At 36.7% G+C, this 19,494-nt stretch overlaps 3 protein-coding genes and 1 long non-coding RNA gene across 5 annotated transcripts; 3 read left to right on the forward strand and 1 right to left on the reverse strand.

Moving 5' to 3' along the window:
- The first annotated feature begins 157 nt into the window (after positions 1–157).
- On the forward strand, positions 158–5,721 carry LOC105125494 (two-component response regulator ARR1-like). The gene is made up of 6 exons (XM_011025961.1): positions 158–731; positions 1,936–2,088; positions 2,170–2,565; positions 3,032–3,108; positions 3,384–4,583; positions 5,286–5,721. The coding sequence occupies exons 1-5, from the start codon at positions 542–544 to the stop codon at positions 4,581–4,583; spliced, it is 2,016 nt and encodes a 671-aa protein (XP_011024263.1). The 5' UTR covers positions 158–541; the 3' UTR covers positions 5,286–5,721.
- LOC105125488 (uncharacterized) lies at positions 5,516–6,401 on the reverse strand. Its single transcript, XR_842249.1, has 2 exons — positions 6,092–6,401; positions 5,516–5,764 (listed from the first exon to the last, which is right to left on the reverse strand). It is a non-coding gene; the product is annotated as an uncharacterized LOC105125488 (long non-coding RNA).
- A 1,141-nt stretch (positions 6,402–7,542) lies between these two features.
- Positions 7,543–13,998, forward strand: LOC105125507 (sec14 cytosolic factor). 2 transcript variants are annotated; one of them, XM_011025994.1, is made up of 6 exons: positions 7,543–7,921; positions 8,031–8,283; positions 9,813–9,849; positions 11,114–11,231; positions 12,836–12,946; positions 13,617–13,998. In XM_011025994.1, the coding sequence occupies exons 1-6, from the start codon at positions 7,847–7,849 to the stop codon at positions 13,749–13,751; spliced, it is 729 nt and encodes a 242-aa protein (XP_011024296.1). In that variant the 5' UTR covers positions 7,543–7,846; the 3' UTR covers positions 13,752–13,998. The 2 variants fall into 2 exon arrangements, with proteins under 2 accessions (XP_011024296.1, XP_011024287.1); XM_011025985.1 differs by having other exon boundaries at positions 7,547–7,921; positions 8,028–8,283.
- Positions 13,999–14,415: 417 nt separating this feature from the next.
- LOC105125499 (aspartate-semialdehyde dehydrogenase-like) lies at positions 14,416–18,363 on the forward strand. The gene is made up of 7 exons (XM_011025973.1): positions 14,416–15,152; positions 15,620–15,706; positions 15,805–15,849; positions 15,951–16,046; positions 16,154–16,255; positions 17,707–17,861; positions 17,951–18,363. Exons 1-7 carry the CDS (start codon positions 14,592–14,594, stop codon positions 18,030–18,032), a joined length of 1,128 nt encoding a protein of 375 aa, XP_011024275.1. The 5' UTR covers positions 14,416–14,591; the 3' UTR covers positions 18,033–18,363.
- The last annotated feature ends 1,131 nt before the right edge of the window (positions 18,364–19,494 follow it).

A 19,494-nucleotide genomic window follows, 5' to 3' on the forward strand; every position in this document is an offset into this window, starting at 1 on the left:
AAAAATAAAAATTTTAAAAACACCTGCACTGCAATAACCCAGAAATAGCCCTCCCATGTCCCATCAATATTATCATTCATCCTGGCATTAAATAAATGAATAAGTTCTTATAATTACAAAAAAGGACCTCTTTTATTGCCCCTCACGGTCACGCATTATCCAACTGTCTTTCCTACCTTCTCTCTCTCTCTCTCTCTCTCTTTCCCTGCGCTTTCCCTTCGCTTCACATCACTGGAATTCAACGCCTTGTAGAGTTGAATCAACAAAAAATCCTGGAAATTTGTCCCAACTTCCCTCGCTATTTATCGATCTGAACTCTAAATATCATCTAACTTCCCGAGATTCCTTTTTTTTTCCCCTTCAAAATTGCAGGGTTTCTGTTAAAAGATCTAGCGTCCTCTAAATCCACACCCAATTCCTCCAATTTCACGACTTTGCCATCGGACATGTTTAATTTAAGCTTATTAGCTTCAGAATTTGGCAGCATAGAGTGTGATTAGTAGTGGGTTAGTGAGTGGCTCAGTTTCTGTTTGGAATTGTAATGGCTGCTTTGCAGCGAGTAGCGTCGAGCTTGGGCACGAGCGCAAGCACTTATGGATTGTGTAAAGGTGCAGGTGCAGATGTAATAGTGTCTGATCAGTTCCCGGCTGGTTTACGGGTTCTGGTAGTGGATGATGACATCACTTGCTTGAGATTGCTTGAGAAAATGCTTCACCGCTGCCTTTATCACGGTTAGTTTACCCTGTTTCCTTTTCTGATTGCTCAATTTGAAAGGAGATAGGCGAGGAAGGATATGAATGGGGTTCTCTGGGGCTACTTTTTGATGCATGTTCATGTCTGGTGAGTGTGATTGAGTTAAATTTGGATGGAAGTTGGTTAGTTACTGATAGAGATAGAATGATAGTTGCAAATTGGTAAGCTACCTTGCCCTTAAGTTTACTGCAACTGGTGAAACCATTCTATCGAAATTCAAAAAAAAAAAAAAAAACTAGAACAAGTTTAGTCCCTTGCAAGTTGAAAACAGAGGTAACCAGATGAACTTTCATTGAACAAGTTAAGAAAGCTACCCAAATCAATCCATATTGTTGATTTACTTGTCAGTCTCAATAAAAAAAGGTTTCTTATATCGCTCAAAATGCACTTGTAGTTCTTCTTTGCCAAATCTAAGCCTAATTGATTAAAATTTGAAAAGATTGGTATATACACTCAAAGCCTAAGATTGGTATATACACTCAAAGATTTCAAAATTGATTTCACCATGTTATTGAACTCATATTATAGAAAGCTTCCCGCGCATGATTGAAACAATACCCAGCATTGATGTCACATCTCCGATCAGAGATAACAGAAGATGAAGATAATAGCTCACAACAATTGCAAGATCATAGCCACCTAACTCAGGAAAGTGAAAAGATCAATGATTGAGTTATAGAGACAGATGAACCTTAGGCAAGGACACTGACCTCCTCGGTAGAAATCATCCCGTCCATCCTCTTTTTTTTTTTTTTTTGCATGAATGCAAAATTGGGCCCGTGAGACTGCACTCTGATGCTGCCTTTTTTCTCTCCGGATTACAAGACCATAATCCTCTTGAAGTTCGAATAAATCTCAATGGGAGCTCCACGGAGAAAACTGTTTATCCAAGTAACACAACACAAAATTGGACCTCCGCCAGCAGAAGAGCATGAGATAAATTATTGCTTCGTGAGTAGTGATAATAGTACAAAAGTCAGTTCTTGGTATTATATCAAAGAACTATCCTCATATGGTTTTTCAAGAAAACACAAGAATAAGATCCGGAAAACACTTCAATTTTAAAGGTTTTTAGACGTACTTGTAGAATGAAGAAGAGTTTAAATCTAGAAACTAAATGCGAATTTGACAACTTCCTATTGTACCAATAAAAAATATTTTCATTTTATTTGTTGATTGCAGTTACTACATGCTCCCAGGCCACAGCTGCTTTGAAACTTTTGAGGGAAAGGAAAGGCTGTTTTGATGTGGTACTAAGTGATGTCCATATGCCTGATATGGATGGATTTAAACTGCTTGAGCTTGTTGGGTTGGAAATGGACCTCCCAGTTATTAGTGAGTGTATATTCCTGTTTTTTCTCAGTAAGGATCTCTAAGTTGTGTATCAAACTGTTGACACAATAACCTGTCCTGCAGTGATGTCTGCTGATGGGAGAACAAGTGCTGTAATGAGAGGAATCAAACATGGAGCATGTGATTATCTGATTAAACCTATCCGTGAAGAAGAGCTCAAGAATATATGGCAACATGTTATTAGGAAAAAGTGGAATGGGAACAAAGAACAAGAACATTCTGGGAGCTTTGAGGATACTGATCGGCATAAAAGAGGGAATGATGCTGAAAATGCATCTTCTGTTAGTGAAGGAGCAGAAGGAGTTTTGAAAGGCCAAAAGAAGAGGACCATTGCTAAAGATGAAGATGATGCTGAATTTGAAAATGATGATCCCTCTGCATCAAAGAAACCACGTGTTGTGTGGTCAGTAGAGCTCCATCAGCAATTTGTCAGTGCTGTAAACCATCTTGGAATCGACAGTAAGATATTTAATGATCCTTCCCTTTTAATTGTTTGCGTTTTTCTATTTGAGGAATAATTTAGTTGTGTCTGCGCACGCACGCACGCGTATGGTAGAAGAAAGATAGAATAGCATGACTAACTAGGACACAAATGAGGGAAAATAGCCCCACACAAATCTCCTAATAACAAGCTAAGACACCCTCTAGGAGGGGAAACTAGCATTAAAAGACCTAACAGTGAAGAAAAAGCATAATTCTCTAACCAATCAACAATGATGGGCTTTAACTACCCATTCTCAAGCTAGAAGGCCACAAGTTGGCTGAATAAGAGTGTAGTTATCTGTAACAGTCATTCTAGTAGCAAAAAAAGATGTACATTATACTTTGGCGATGAGACATGTAAATGCTTTAATGTCATTTCAGAGCTAAATTTGAGTGGCCATTGTATCTTTTGCTCAATGCAACTTTTTGGCTGCCATTTCAGAGGCTGTACCTAAGCGAATTCTTGAGTTGATGAATGTGCCTGGTTTAACTAGAGAAAATGTTGCGAGTCATTTGCAGGTTTGTTTTTTTCCCTGCTTCTCAATCTTCCATAATTCCTTGTGGTTCTTTCCTTTTTTTTTTAAAAAAAAGACTCTTGTTTTGGGGCTGGTCCCTCTGGGTTGTTCTCATGCAAACTGCAATAACAATTGAATTTTTAGATTTTTAAATATTAAATACAAGAACATGTCTTCCTACAGAACAGTATCAAGTTATATTTCAACAATTCAGATGTATTGAAGTCGTTCATTGTGTTAATACTCTTAAGTTTGGCTTCTTCCGATAACAATTTTCAGAAGTTTAGACTATATTTGAAGAGATTAAGTGGGGTTGCTCAACAAGGTGGGGTTTCTAATACGTTCTGTGGACTGTTGGACTCAAATGTAAAACTTAATCCGCTTGCAAGATTTGACATCCAAGTTTTGGCCGCCTCTGGCCAGATTCCTCCACAAACATTAGCAGCACTGCATGCCGAGCTTTTTGGCAATCCTGGAGGCAGCATGGTTACAACAGTGGACCAACCAGCTCTTTTACAAGCATCTGTGCAGGGTCCAAAATGTATTCCTGCTGAACATGGTATGGCATTTGGTCAGCCATTAGTAAAATGTCAAACCAACATGTCTAAACATTATCCACAAAATGTGGTCTCTGCTGAGGAAGTTGCTACAGGATTTGTAGCCTGGCCCTCTAACAGCGTTGGAACAGTAGGACCTATTAGCAATCTTGGAGGGATGAGCAGTAAAAATAGTAACATGTTAATGGACGTGGTGCAGCAGCAGAAACAGCAGCAACAATCACTACAGCTGCCATCATTACCAGAGCCTAACCGTATAATTAATGTACAGCCATCTTGCCTTGTGGTCCCTTCCCAATCAGCAGCCACTTTTCAAGCTGGAAACAGCCCTGCTTCAGTCAATCAGAATTGCAGCTATAGCCGAAGTCCTATGATTGATTACAGTCTTCTATCACCTCAATCAAATAATTCCTCATTGAATATTGGCCAAATATCAAATGGGGATCTCAAAACCACAGGTGTAAGTGGGTACTCGGGCTCAGGTTCCATATCTCCTTTGTCATCATGCTCTGTAAATCCTGACAATAACTCTCAGCAAGGTCAAAGCTCAACCATGACAATTCGAGCTACAAGACAATTACCAGGACTTGGTCCTTATATCTCCAACTTCCAAGGTTCCTATGGTGCTAAGTCAAGTGAAGTGCTTGATCAAGGACCTCTTAGGAATCTTGGGTTTGTTGGTAAATGTACTAGCATTCCAAGCCGGTTAGCTGTAGATGAATTTGAATCAACAACGAGCAACTTGGAACATGAAAAATTATACATGGAGACAAACGGTAATCCAGTGAAGCAGGAGCCAAACGGTAATGCAGTGAAGCAGGAGCCAAACATTGAATTTATGGATAACGCCAAAGTTCTCATCCCAATATTACCACAATTGCCCCCAACTACAAGTGATCTCATGAGTGTTTTCACAGAATAGGTAACTTGCCTACTTGGATATGACATAAATTTGTTTATCCTTATTTCCTGTATATAGGAATTTCAAAATGCTGTTGTTGCTGATACCAATCTTACTTGGACAGGGGATTTTACTTCATTAACTTAGTCTGATCTAAATATACAGTTTGGCTAGCTTCATAGTTTTCGCATGTGCTTAGGATCATAATGTGGTCTTTTCTGTGGAGCTAGCAATCTCACTTCACAAACTGTTTTGCCTGCAATTTTACTTTGTTTTGCTGGCATTGGTAGATGTCACACTCTTCTCTTTCTGTCCTTTTAATACCACCTCACTAAATTACTCAGGATAGAAATACAAGATATTAGCACGAGTGTTTTGGATTATTATTACCTGAGTGGTCTAGTTGCTCAAAAATTCATTTCTTTTAGAGGACTATGCATCTATTTATTGGTACTCTACGTTTTGGTTTAGACTATCTATCTTATGCTGTAACCAACTGGATGCGCCAGTGATAGAAAATTTCATTTCCACGAGAGCCATTTTATGTGTGCACGTAGACTTATCAAATATAGCATTTTTTGATGATTTCTCAGCTTTTGCTGTCACTGAGACACTATTTTGCGTTCACCATGTCTTATTGTGGTATGATTTGAAATCTCCATAAGAACTGCATGTATGGTCTTTCATAGGTTGGTTCTCTGATCTAATTTCAATTCATTGCAGGTTTGTATTTGTGAGGTTCCCACAGCTAGAAAGAATTCGTTTCATATCACCAAAGAGTTCAGGAGGAGTTCGAATCTTAATTCCCACGGGTAGAGCTAGAGCAGATTTATTTCGTAGCACCAGATTCAAGTTGAAGTCCGGGTATTATTTATTGTAGCCTTTTATTTATGGTGCCTGCGTCAGGCGCACTGTGGAGCCTCCCCAGTATCCATCGTTTGGCAAATTTGTCATTTTGTGAAATTCCATTGAAATGCTGGGTTGAAGTTGTAGAAGCACGAAGTGCTAGTATTATCTTCTAGTTAGCCTGTAGGCTGTAGGGAAAATAAGATTGTGTCAGACCACAACAGCTTGAAATGCCTGTCCATCGTGATGTATCTTGCCGCCATAATTATGTAGTTACGTGGTTTAATGATGATAAATGATCATTTTTAAACCATGCTTCTGATCCAGTATTTGTGCATTCCTTTCTGTTTTTTTCCCTGGGACAATGGCAGATTGTAACCTTCTGTAACATGCTGAGAAGATGTAGAGAGAATAACTTAACGATTGTCTCGCTTCCAAGCATGACTAGGCTGATCATATTGATTAATTTGCCTTGCAGGAAGAGATTGAAGGGAAAGATTTGTTTGCCTTTGTGCTGCTGATGGCGTTGCTTGCTCTGATGGTTAATCATGGAAGTACTGAAATTCAAAAGGAACCAGAGCTTTGTACAGCTGATTAAAAAATAAAAAAGATAAAAAGGGCAATAGCATTGTACGTCACGTTTCCCGCGGCAGGATTTTTGTGATTCTGTAACTTCTGTTCACCCTTGTTCAACTGGAATTCACCCTTTTAATGCTCCTTTCTCTCTCTCCATGTGTGACTTCTGAATCTTCCTGAGAGACTGCATAAACACTTGTCTCCCTCGATCTCTGTTTCGAACCAAAGCAGGTCCCCGCTAGAATTAGCCTGTGTTCCAAATGGAGAGAACCCAGGAAATTGCTTTGACCTAAATGAGGAAAGCAGGTGGGAAGCTTGGTTCTTCCACTGAGGTAGCTTTCTTGTGATGTGGAAGTAGTGTGATTGTGTTCATGTATTTTTCAAATATTTTTTTACATTTTTTTAATGTTTTATGAAGATGAGTTTTATTTTTTTTTATTTATAATACATGCTAATATTTATAACTCATATTATAAGTTTATAAGTTTGGCTAGTAAATTTAAATTGATTTGAGTTATTTTTATTTATTTTTTAATATTGAATTAAGTTAATTAAAAATTACCTACACTTATCAAATCAATTAAATCATATAAAAATTTATGAATAAATATAGTAAAATATAATTCACGATCTTAAATGATATTTTATTATTGAAATGCATGTAAGTCAAAAACAATTATATAAAAATCTTATTACCAATTGTCTCTTCTAAAGTCCAAACAGCAACGCATGAGGGATTGTGTACAGGAAAACGAAGGGAGAGAACAATCAAAGCACATAAAATCTCAACGATTCCTTGTTTGATTATTTTCCACTCTCATCGTTGCGTACGTGGCCAATACACAACCGGTTTTTAACTTGACTTGCCGCTGTCTTTAAGTGAGAGGAAAATGTCAGCTTTTGTTCATGGGCTTCACGAACAAGGGCCACATGTTTTAGCTTCTTCATTAATCAGTAACACCATCCATATACCTTCTGTTACATTTAAGACTCGGTCCCTTTTATAAATGGAATAAAAGAAAATCAAGATTAATAATATATAAGAAATAAAATAATAATCTTAGATTTTAAATAATAGATTAATAAATCCAAAAAAATATATAAAATTTTAAATAAAACTTCAAAGCAGAATAGGTGGTGTTCCTATGAGGTGTTTTGGTGAAAAATAAAATCTTGGCTTCTTAGAAGACATTTTAATGTTAATTGCTGTTGTTTTGCGTGCTTGTCATCAAGGAATCATGCATTTATTTATTCATGTATTTATTTTATTTTTTTTATTAAAGAGCCTTTTATTTTTAGATAATTTTATACCATGATAAATTTCTATTATTTTTATGGTTTTTTTTATGTTGGATTTTTTTTTTTAATTTGTGTTCATCTTTCTGGATTTGTTTTTAAACTTTTTATCCCTTATTTTATATCATCCTCGACTTTCTTGAAAACTGAGAGCTTGTTTGCAAGTGGTGTTCCAAAGTTAACGGAAGGACTAACGGTGTAGCTAGACTTGAAGTACAGGGATTTAGATATATTTTTGATAAGGAACTCCTTCAGAAAAACTCAACAGTACAGGGACTTCCGAAGTTCCAGGTTCGTTAATCCTTCGAATTTTGACAAAAGGGCTGTGCAGAGTTTATAATCATCGAATCACTTTCCCCTCCCAACTCTTTTGTTCTTTTAGTGTGGCCTCTGATTCCTTTTTTCCACGGGAACTCTCTTCTTCACATGCTCTTTTCCCCTTCCTCGCCGGTGTCTGGCGAATTTTAATGCTTTAAACTTTGAGACCTGCCGACTCCATACCCTTCTCTTTTTTTGAAGCCGAAGCAGACAGGCTTCTACTGGTATCATCAGCCTTCCTGCCTATAATGGACAAAACCCAACAAATAATTGCACTGACCCAGCTGAGGAAATCAGTTGAAAAGCTTGGTTCTTCCACCGAGGTAGGTACCTTTCACATAATTAACCAACTCTAACACACATAACATATACTTGCGCCTGTCCTTGTATGCATCGGTTCTTCTTGATTTTCGGGGTTTGCAATTGTAGAAGTATGGGGACCCAACACTGTTGAGGTTCTTAATTGCAAGATCAATGGACCCAGAAAAGGCAGCAAAGATGTTTGCACAGTGGCTGAAATGGAGGGCTGCATTTGTTCCAAACGGGTCTATTCCAGATTCTGAAGTTCAGGATGAATTGAGACCAAGAAAAGTCTTTTTGCAGGGTCTGTCAAGGGATGGATATCCAGTGTTGCTCGTGAAAGCAAACAAGCACTTTCCCTCGAAGGATCAACTCCAATTTAAGAGTAATCACCCTGAGTCTTATAATTTTACTGTTTCTATTACAGTTGATTAATGATTATCTTGTAACAATTTTCCATGCATGCTACTAAAGCTTAGTTTTAAGTGATTAAAATCCTGGTTTGATTGGTGTCATGGTACTTTCAATCTAGATTGTCGCTACGGCCCATGGTACATATCAAGAACAGTTCCATTAGAAAAAAGTCGTGTCATAAAGGTGGGAGAATGAGCAGGCCTTTCTGGACTGTGTCACTTGTTTGCTGTCCAAGAACCATGGGGCTTTAAGATAGCTAGACTTCTTGGTGTACGTTTCTTTTCAACTTCAATATTGGATGATTCCATCGGGTAGTGTGCTCGCTATATGCTGTAGGTGTGTACTGCCTAAAGGAGATTAAAGATGGCCTTTTCTAAAAGATGATGTTCTTATTAAATCTGAAAAACTTCAGAAATGGGACCCTTAAATAAAATAAAACGGAGCTTGGGCCAGTGACCAGAAAATCTCCAATCTGATAATCGCAAAACACTAAAGAGGAAATTTATAAAGGATGCTCAAATTATTTAAGGGTATGGTGGGCCTATTTGTATTCTGGTTACCCCAAAAGAAACGTTCATTTTTAACATTTATTTTCAGCAAGCAACTTTCTTGTTTGTCTTGTATCATAGATATGTGCAAGTTAAACTTATGAATCAGTTGACTTGTTACAATTTTATTTTATAGTTTATTGGAGCAGGCACTTTCATGACTTGGTCTCATGGGTGAAAATTACTATTTATCAAAGATATCTCTTTCAAGTTTCTTTGTCCCCGCAGGCCTTCCTCTGGTCACCTGTTGTTCTTCAAGTCTTCAAGAGTTTTATCCTAATCTGCTAATATCCTTCAGTGAATAAACTTCATATTTGTATTTTCATGCCCTTGGTGTTTGACCTGATAATGTTTCTTCAATTCTCGAAACAACTGATTCTGTACCCACAGCTATTTTGCTCAGGTAAAGTGAACAGAGGACTCCTGTCTTTTCATTGGAGGCCACTCTGAAGCTGCTCCATAGAATGCTAGTACATGAACGACCTCCCTTGCATCCCCAAAAAAAAAAAAAAAAAAACAGTTAAATGTATAAACAATTCCCCACCCCACCAACCTGTTTGTGTGTGTCAGGAAGGCACCTGTGCTCCCCACAAAAAAAAAAAACAGTTAAATGTATAAACAAATTCCCCACCCCACCAACCTGTTTGTGTGTGTCAGGAAGGCACCTGTGCTTATACTTTTTCCTCTCTTAGTGAACACGCGCGCTATTTACACATGGATTGGTCAGAGGTGATTTTTGCTCGGAACTATGGTGTATAATGTATTATATTAACAATAACAGGATAAGTGAATTGAAATGCAGCCTTAGTTATCCATTCTGGGAGCAGCTTCAACCTGCTGTTCTCTGTATTTTCATACTATGCCTAGGCTTACATTTAAAGGAAACAATAATTGGACTTGATAAACTGGCAAGTGAGCCTTCGACTCATTTTCGTTTTGCCTTTTCGTGCAGAGTTTGTTGTTCATCTGCTAGACAAGGCCATTGCAAGGTATCATTTACTTTAACTAAAGAACGTGGTAAAAAAAAATTATGAATAGATGTTCCAGTACGGGGTCATTTAGAGGCATGGTTTAACAATTCAGGAGTGATTATTTTGGGCTTGCCTTGTGTTATTTATTCTAATAGACAAAAGGATTCCAAGTTTCTCTCTCTCATATTAGATGTGTCCAAATCTACAAAAGAAGCATATTCTTAAACTAGATGGCTATTACTTGATGATTTATATATTTCGAGAAAGATGGCTTATTGCTGTGACTTTATGCTATTTGCTCATTGTATTATGTATTGATAGCATGGAAATGTTACTGGAGACAATGGTAATAAAATCAAAGCCATCATTGCTTTTGACAACTGTTCTTAAAAACACTGGCAAAGAGAATTTTGTTGTTTAAGTCACGTGTACAGTTGTGACAAGTAGCTTATGTATCAAATACATGTGGAATGATGGAAAAGAGGGTAGGCTAAAAGATTATTGTTTTCAATGCTAGACTAGAAAGGTTTGACATGAAAGGACACGAGTATTGTTCTTTTCTTATGTACTTTGAAAAAAAAAAAGAAGAAGATAGATTTACAACCTTGTTTTCTTCTCAAGTGATGGTTTCTATATCAATACATGCAGTATTGGCTTCCTGAAGCAGTGCCAAGTCTATGTCCATTCAGATGAAGATCATGATATTTCTAGATGATTAGATAAATTATCTAATAGAATTTCAATTATATGCATCAGAAATTACTAAATGAACAACGTGAGCCAAGGAGAAAATTTTGAATCTGAAATTTTATGATGGAAATGCATATACTAGAGAATTGCTACAAGCCAAGACTCAGAGAAAAAAAAAAGAATCCAGCAATTGCATGTTGTTCTGGGAAACTAAAGAGGCGGATTGAAATTAGTTGTTAAGTGTTCTTGCATGCTGATATATTACATTGAATCTTCATTCCTGATGCAATTGCATGTTGTTCTGGGAAACTAAAGAGGCAGATTGAAATTAGTTGTTCAGTGCTCTTGCATGCTGATATATTACTTTGAATCTTCATTCCTGATTTCAACTCTGATCTGGTTACTCGGGAACATGATTCTTCATTTCAAGTAAATATAATGCATTTATTACTTCTATATAACGTCCTCATTTCCAAAATTGTTTTGTATACCATATCTTCGTGTGGCATGCTTCCCAAAGTCTGTTACTCTGATCTATGGCAATACATTAATGGCATAAAGAAGTATAATGTGTTTTCTGACCTTGTTTCAGCTTATTCAAAGGAAGAGAAATGGGAAATGAAAAGTTGATTGCCATCCTTGATCTGCAGCATATTGCATATAAGAACATTGATGCGCGTGGATTGATCACCGGATTTCAACTTTTGCAGGTAACTATTTCATATGAAATTTTGGCCACTAAAATATATTCCATCTGCCAAATGGCAATTGAAAGGAGCCTAAGAGTCAGCGTTTGCATACTGAAAAGATAGCTCAACACTTTTAATATTACACAGGAGATGGAGACTGAGGAAAATGAAAATTTTGGATGATAATTGAGATTTGAGAGCTTCCCATTGTATATTTAACGACTCTATTTGCAATTCCCTTATTGTCAGAAAATGGTTGTCAATTAAATGTGCATCGATACCAAAATACACTTGTAAACATCGATAACAAGGAGACAGCACAGGTTTCGCCATAAAGTGTTTGCCTCATTTTCACCGGGTGCTGAAAGAAACAAAAAATTGTGTGTTGCCTAGATAAGGTAGCCTCAATTCAGGTATATATAATTGAGGAGATGAGGGAATCAAACCTGGAGTTTAGAACTGATTTCATGGAAGCTGATGCTCATTACAGATCATTTATGTCTGTTCTGTATAAGATATAAAACTCTTCTTATCCATCTTAGTCTTGCATTTGATGAATGCCAAGTTATATTTATGCTTCAAGTGGGTGGTAAACTATGTTCATTTTTCAGCACCTCAAACTTACTACATGTTACATATGATGTCTATCAAGGATATATGCATACATTTGGAGTGCAATACAGAGAGCACATTCTAATAAAATCTGAATCCTCATTTTTTTAGTTTTAAAACTGCGTGTTTGGTCTGCTTGTACCATGTTTGTGCTGGTTCAGCTGGTCAGTAGCTTGATATACTTGGTTGTTTTGTTGTTACATATGGTTGTCATGGTTATTTTTCTGAATATATTCTTGTTGACTTCTAAGTTGAGTGAAGCTGGTGATGAAGGATGCAAGTTTATCTGCTAGTAAATCTTCTCTTATGAAAAAATGAAGTCTTTTCCCCATGCTGTCTCCTGTTTTCCCTAATAGTTATATTTTTCTAAAACGATCTCAAGTGAAACTAGTCATAAACTTTTAGAATGACCTGGGTTCTGATTCAAACGTGTCAAGTCAAACTCAAAGAAAGCATGCTCAAAAGGACTTCTGTTCCATGAAGGGAAACATCAACTTTATCTTATACCAAGTGATGCAACCTACACTTAAAAGAAAGGCTTGGATTGACTTATGAAGAGTGGTGGGAGGAAACAAAAAAGAAACAGCTCAAGTATTTGCTCAGAGAGATGATCTCAAGACAATATTACCTTTGTAATTACCGGAATAACCTGGATAAATAAACCTGAAATGCTTCCTGGATTCGCTGCCATGACTCTCTGACAATAGTAAATAAAGCAACTTAACAAAATTAAAAACACGTTTTCCTCCTAATCACTATGTATTCCTTTTTTTCCTGATAGGGAGATCTTCTTTCTAAAATTATACATATAAAATTTTTGGCATAATGTGAATATGCTAGGATATGTGTTTGGTTCCATGTTGAACACATTATAGTCATATCAGAATAAAGTTCGCTTCAAAAACTTCTGTTCCATAAGGTACAATCTGGTGGAGTATACATGGTTGATTGCTGACTGGGAAAAATTCATTACACTATGAATATCTAATTTTTTTAGAATTTTTTTCATGTAGGCTTACTATCCAGAGCGTTTGGCGAAGTGCTTCATTTTAAGTATGCCATGGTTCTTTGTTAGTGTTTGGAGGATGGTTTCTCGCTTCCTCGAGAAGGCCACATTGGAAAAGGTATATTACATTGCTCAGACTCTACATCATTTAAAGTCTATAGACTCATAGACCCTAGGAAGTATAAGTGGATATCATTTGCAAAAGCAACTTGCAGTGGATCTATACACACACACACACACACACACACATATATCAATGAGTGCTTGTGCCATTTTCACACACACACACACACACACACACACACACACACACACACACACATATATCAATGAGTGCTTGTGCCATTTTCTTGATTCTACGTCTCGAGTCATAACTAAACCAACATATTTTCACCCAACCCCTTCAAATATATTGTCCGCATTGTTTTTGCGAATACTGTATGCTAAGTTTCTACAAGAGAGGCTCCCTAATATCTGTGATAGAAAAAGGAAAACAGTGATGTTATTGGTTAAACTCATGTGTATCTTTTTCGTGTTTGTAATTACAGTTGGTATTATGACTCGCTTTCTAGAACCACAATTGTTTTTTCAAGCTGGTTCTTCTTTTTTCTTTCCCGTGAATGGGTGGTACCTCCTCGGTACATTTGTAGCTTGTATTCGCTTTGACTACCAAAAAAGAACAAAAAGAAACAGAGTTATTTTTGAAGTTAGCCAAGGATGATACATTGTTTAAGCTGATCTTCTATATTAAATTAGCTGGGTGGCTTGCTTTGTGGTGATGAATGCAGGTTGTGATAGTAGCCAGTGAAGAAGAAAGAGATTTTTTTGTAAAGGAAATTGGTGAAGTCTTGCCAGAAGAGTATGGTGGTCGAGCAATGCTTGTAGCTCCTCAAGAAGTCACAGTGCCACCGGTGGAGGGTTGATCCTCATCATGTATTGAAGTAGCTGCTACTGCAGAGGCAGCTTATACGGCTGCTGTATCTGGATGGATATTCACTATTGGATGGTTAGCTAATTTCAATTTAAAGCATGCTGGTCACTGTTGAGCAGTCACATGCTGCGATCCCTGCAAGTTACAATTAAATTGATTTAAACATAAGATAAAACTTAAACAACCATCAATAATGGTTGTGACTTCACTAGTATATATTGCTTTCAGCATTGCACTAACCACTATTGACAGTGTTTCCCAGCTGTTTTCCAAAATATAACCTCAAGAAATCCTTGCAATATTTAGCTTTCTTATTTCATGTAGGAGTGGATTGGCTTACCACAATATTATGCAAGAAAAGATTGTTCTGCTATTTATTTTATATGTAAAAATATATCTCATATCCATTTTAACTAAGCATGTATTATTTTTTAAAAATAATTAAAAGGTTTTTTTTAATTTATTTTTTTAAATTGCCACTGCAAAAACCTTTTCAATACCAAATACAATTCTCATAAATCATTTTCCATGAAACACAATTTCCAAAAGAAATTTCTTTCCCGACAAACAAATGTTCCTCCATCATCAAATCTGATTTACTCAAGTTATGAAGTGAGGGGGGGGGATAAAAAAAATGAAAATATATGGAAATAAAATAAAGGAGGCAAAAGCCAAATGGAGACCAAACACTAATAAAACTCACCACCATCCTGTCGTAAGTCAAAACCCATTTCTCTAAACAACCCACAGGTTCCCCAACCCTTCTTCTCATCTCCTTCTGTCAGCCGCCTCTCACTTCACTGTTTTTCTCTCAAACCTCTGTATCCAAAACATGGCAACTCTCGCTCATCCCAGCAGCCAAACCCACCTATTCACCAAACTCTCCCTTCAACCCAAAAAATTCACACCTCCTTCAAGAATCCGCATGTCCCTTCAAGAAAACGCCCCCTCCCTCGCTGTGGTTGGCGTCACTGGTGCAGTTGGCCAAGAATTCCTCTCTGTCCTCTCTGACCGTGACTTCCCTTACCGTTCCATCAAAATGCTGGCCTCTAAGCGCTCTGCTGGCAAGCAGTTCACGTTTCAAGACAGAAACTACACGATTGAAGAGCTGACAGAAGATAGCTTTGACGGGGTCGATATTGCGCTGTTTAGTGCTGGTGGGTCCATCAGTAAGCATTTTGGGCCGGTGGCTGTGGACAAGGGAGCCATTGTGGTGGATAATAGCTCGGCTTTTAGAATGGAAGAAGGGATTCCTTTGGTGATTCCCGAAGTTAATCCAGAGGCTATGGAAGGGATTAAAGTCGGGATGGGAAAGGGCGCTTTGATCGCCAATCCGAATTGTTCAACTATTATTTGTTTGATGGCGGCTACTCCTTTGCATAGGCATGCCAAGGTAATGTAGTTTCAACATTAATATAGTGTTTGGTTGTAAGTTTTGTATTGGGGACATCTTATGATCAATGCTTGAAAATGTTTTATATATATATATAGAGAGAGAGAGAGAGTCCCTTATCGACTAATATTTGACAAACATAAATTATCATGTAAGACTTTGTAATTTGTACTGTGTAATGTGGTTATCTCTTCGTAGAATTTCTGTTTCCCTGATTGTCAATTACAAATAATTATCTTTAGCTCAGGGTGAATCAGTTCTAGAAATAAAAAATAATAAGAAAAGATAAAAAAGTTAAGGGAGATTTAAGACTATATTTCAAGATGTAATTTTAGTGTTTTATATACATGCTGAAATTTAGAAGGGGGGAAAAAACAGAAAGAAAAAAGCCTTGTGAGGTTCTTAGTGCTGGATTTTTTTTTTTTTTTGTGTGTGTGTGAATGCTAGCTAATCAATGGATGTGGCAGGTGCAACGAATGGTTGTTAGTACATATCAGGCAGCCAGTGGTGCTGGGGCTGCGGCAATGGAAGAGCTTGAGTTGCAGACTCGTGAGGTTTCTGTCTTCCATATAATCTTATTATCTTCGATCAATTAGTTTGTTTTTATTGCTAATCTTCACAAAGATGATTCCTTGTGTTTTATTTCGGTAAGGTCTTGGAAGGAAAACCACCAACTTGCAACATATTTAAGCAACAGGTTTGTCTGTTCGTTATGCAATAACTGTAACTTTATAATAAAATTTCCTTTATGTGCTATGAAAAGTTCAAACCTAACCTCTTGCTATGTTTTATTTGCAGTATGCGTTTAACTTGTTTTCACACAATGCACCTATTCTATCAAATGGTTATAATGAAGAGGAAATGAAATTAGTTAAAGAAACCAGAAAGATCTGGGTAAGCTTTAAAGGTTATTTCTTTTACTACACTGTTATATCTAATAAGATATATTATGGTCGAATCCCTTATAAAATATTTCCATATTTTTTTTGTCAATTTTTCAGAATGACATGAATGTTAAAGTCACTGCTACATGTATACGTGTTCCTGTCATGCGTGCACATGCTGAAAGTATCAATCTTCAATTTCAGCAGCCCCTGGATGAGGTAAGTGGCTCATTTGACCAAATACAAACCTAGACATGAGTGATTCCACAGATTTTGATTCCTATATATCCACTCATATAGTACTTGACTTCATTATACAATATATAAGATCCATCTGTATAGATATCATCATCTACACCCAGAAAGCTGTATGCTTTGGAAGAAGCTTGTATAGTTTGGGAAGAGGTTTTGATTGATCAAAAAGAAGAATCTACTTCAACCGATATGCTCTTAGGCATGGCGATACATAACATAGAAATCACACTTGGAAGGGGTGGACAATTAGCTAGAGTTGTAAGTGCTATAGCGAAACTGATTGCAAAAGAGAGGAAATCGGCCACATTAAAATTACGTTCTAGGGAGGTTCGTTTAATATCCAAAAACTATTCAACAATAGTCGGACAAGTAAGGAATGATGGGGTGAACCAAAAAAATTTGGGTAAAGCCGGATTTAAATGATGGCTAGGTGAACATCCTATAGTTAAGAGGAGTAGTTATGAACCTTGTAAACCATTTCCATGGGGGTGGTGACGGGAGGGCCCCAATTGGTAGGAAAAAACCCACAACCCCTTGAAGTTATCCTGCACTTGGAAGAAGTAGAAAAAGAAATAAATATAGTGATAATTTGATTCTTCGTCGCTGCAATAAATAGGAAAGAAAATGGAATTTGTTTTTTCATCTTAAAAAAAAAAGGAGGAGAAATTAACTATGACATGTTCACTAAAAAAAAAAAAATCCTTTTGTACCAAATCATATATTAAGAAAAATAAATAAACTTAACACAAAGGCAAAAAAAAAATTAATCGTAACGTGGTCCCATGCATCTACCATTATGCCCACAATGATCGGCTATATTATTGTTATCTATAATGGGAAGGAGCATTTACCTATTTATATAACAGATTGTATAGTGGATCATAAATTAGAAGAATTTGTGCCTACTCTCAATAATAATAAATCTCATTAATTCCTTAATAATTAATAAATATTAGAATTTGAAAAGGAAAATATAGGTGCTTATCGTTTATTATTAGTTTATTATTTATATTTATTTTTATATTTTATTCAATTTTAAGAGTAAGAATTAAGATTAAGAGTAAGAGGTAAAGTAAACCCTATGATAAGAAGAAAAAAAAGAACCCATATGAAGCATTCACTTCAGAGTTATGGGCGAATGACGAGAATTGAACCTGTTCATGGTGGATTCACAATCCACTTCCTTGATTCACTTGGCTACATCTGCCTCTAATACTCTACTTAAAAATTACCAAGATTTGAATTTCTAACATTTGACATTTAATTTGACCTTTTTTATTTTTTTATGTTTTACTGTTGTATTTCTTTCTCACAAGACTTGGAAGTTTTTATTTTGTTTTTGATATAGTTGAACTTATAAAGAAGATTTATGACTTGTATAAAATTTCATTTAGTAAAATTTCTTGAATGCACAGGATACGGCAAAAGATATTTTGAAGAGCGCTCCTGGGGTGGTGGTTATTGATGACCGCACATCTAATCACTTTCCTACACCTTTGGAGGTATCCAACAAAGATAATGTTGCAGTTGGCAGGATTCGTCGTGATTTGTCGCAAGATGGAAATAAGGGGTAAGACTAATTTGTGGGGGCCTTGAACTGTTTAATTGTTGTCTTTTCTTTGTGACAAAGGGTCACATTAATCATTGGATGCCAAACAGGTTGGATATATTTGTCTGTGGTGATCAAATACGCAAAGGAGCTGCACTTAATGCTATTCAGATTGCTGAGATGCTGCTATAGTCTGTTCTTTTGCTTTGGTGGTGAGGTTCATTTGATGGATTATTCAATTTGGTGAGATAAGGTGGTTTAAAATGTTTTATATTTCTAGTCTCTTAACACGGATATTTGTTCTTGCATTGAGGTTGAAGAAATTTGAGAAGTTTTTGTAGTATAAGCATTTGGGTTTGTTATCTGGGCACGTGGTATTTTTCAGTTGATAGGGTATCTAACTTTTGCGTTTGAAGTTAATTTTGTACCTTTATTGTAAACTTATGATAGCCTATGCAAACTAGAAATTTTGTCAAGTATGAAAATATCATAGGGTTTCAGTCTCCAGCATGCCATTATCTCTTACTGGTCTTCATCTTCTGGAATTAAGCCCTAGAGCAACCATTTGCACTTAATGCTTGTCAGTTAGATTATATGTGATGTATCGAGCTTCACAAGGCATCCCGTCAATAGCCATGTTTTTTTTAAAAAAAAATAAAACACCAATCCGAGGAATTGATGCAACAAGTTCAGCAGCCATACCAAGGATGAGGTATTTTACCCTTGCACTGTTCATTGAATATGTGGTGTTTGGTACATGGCTCTATGTTTTGGCTTATAAAATTATGACAATAAAGAGACCCTGATCACCATAACAAGATTGGGCAAATGCATTCATTAGTGTAACAATAGATTATTGTGCCGAAGACTTTGAAAAGCTATGTTTAACGCTTGAACCAGACTAGTTGAGAAGTTAAAGAATGCTAGATATGAAGGTTGGTGTTTGTTGTGTGTCTGCAACCATCACTGGTGTTTGGCTTTTGCGCTGAAATAGAGTTCGTGGGGAATTACTGAAACATTTTAATTATCTTCCTTACCTAGAATTAACGCAGTCAATTATTTAAGATTGCCACAATATAAGGAAGGGTGCATGCAAGTTTATTTGCTCAGTTAACCGTAATTTTGAATGTTTGCATTGGCTTGGCAAGTTGTTTGTCCTACATAGGTGAGTTTACGTTGCCTAAGGTGTTTGCAAAATGTATAAAGGATCAGGGCCGTGCCATTGCACAAATGTTGCCTGAAAGGGCTGACATTTGCTAATTTATCTGGTTTACGGGGAAGCATTTATTTGATAAATTGGGAATAGTTGAACATAATTATGATGATCACCTTGCGAAACTAGGAACGTTGATGTTGCCGAAGAAGGAGATGAAGTCGAGAATGAAGTGAATGGTGGGATCTGGATGCCCAGGGTATCCATCTAAAATGTTCGTTGTTCCCTAATTAGTTGGCAGCTGCCTGTCCGCACGAGAAGGGGAGCACGGGGGAGTCTAGTTCACGTAGGCAGGTTTTTTTTTTTTTTTTTTCCATTTATCCGTCTGGCTTGAGCGATAGATTAGTCTTACTTTTGTTTTTGAATGCATGGAGCAGTGACTTAAGATTGCTGATTGGATTTGTGGCCGGAGCAACATGCCTCGGCCATTTTAGAGCGGTT

This window comes from Populus euphratica, unplaced genomic scaffold, assembly GCF_000495115.2.
Source record: "Populus euphratica unplaced genomic scaffold, PopEup_1.0 scaffold1.1, whole genome shotgun sequence".
Classification (NCBI taxonomy): domain Eukaryota; kingdom Viridiplantae; phylum Streptophyta; class Magnoliopsida; order Malpighiales; family Salicaceae; genus Populus; species Populus euphratica.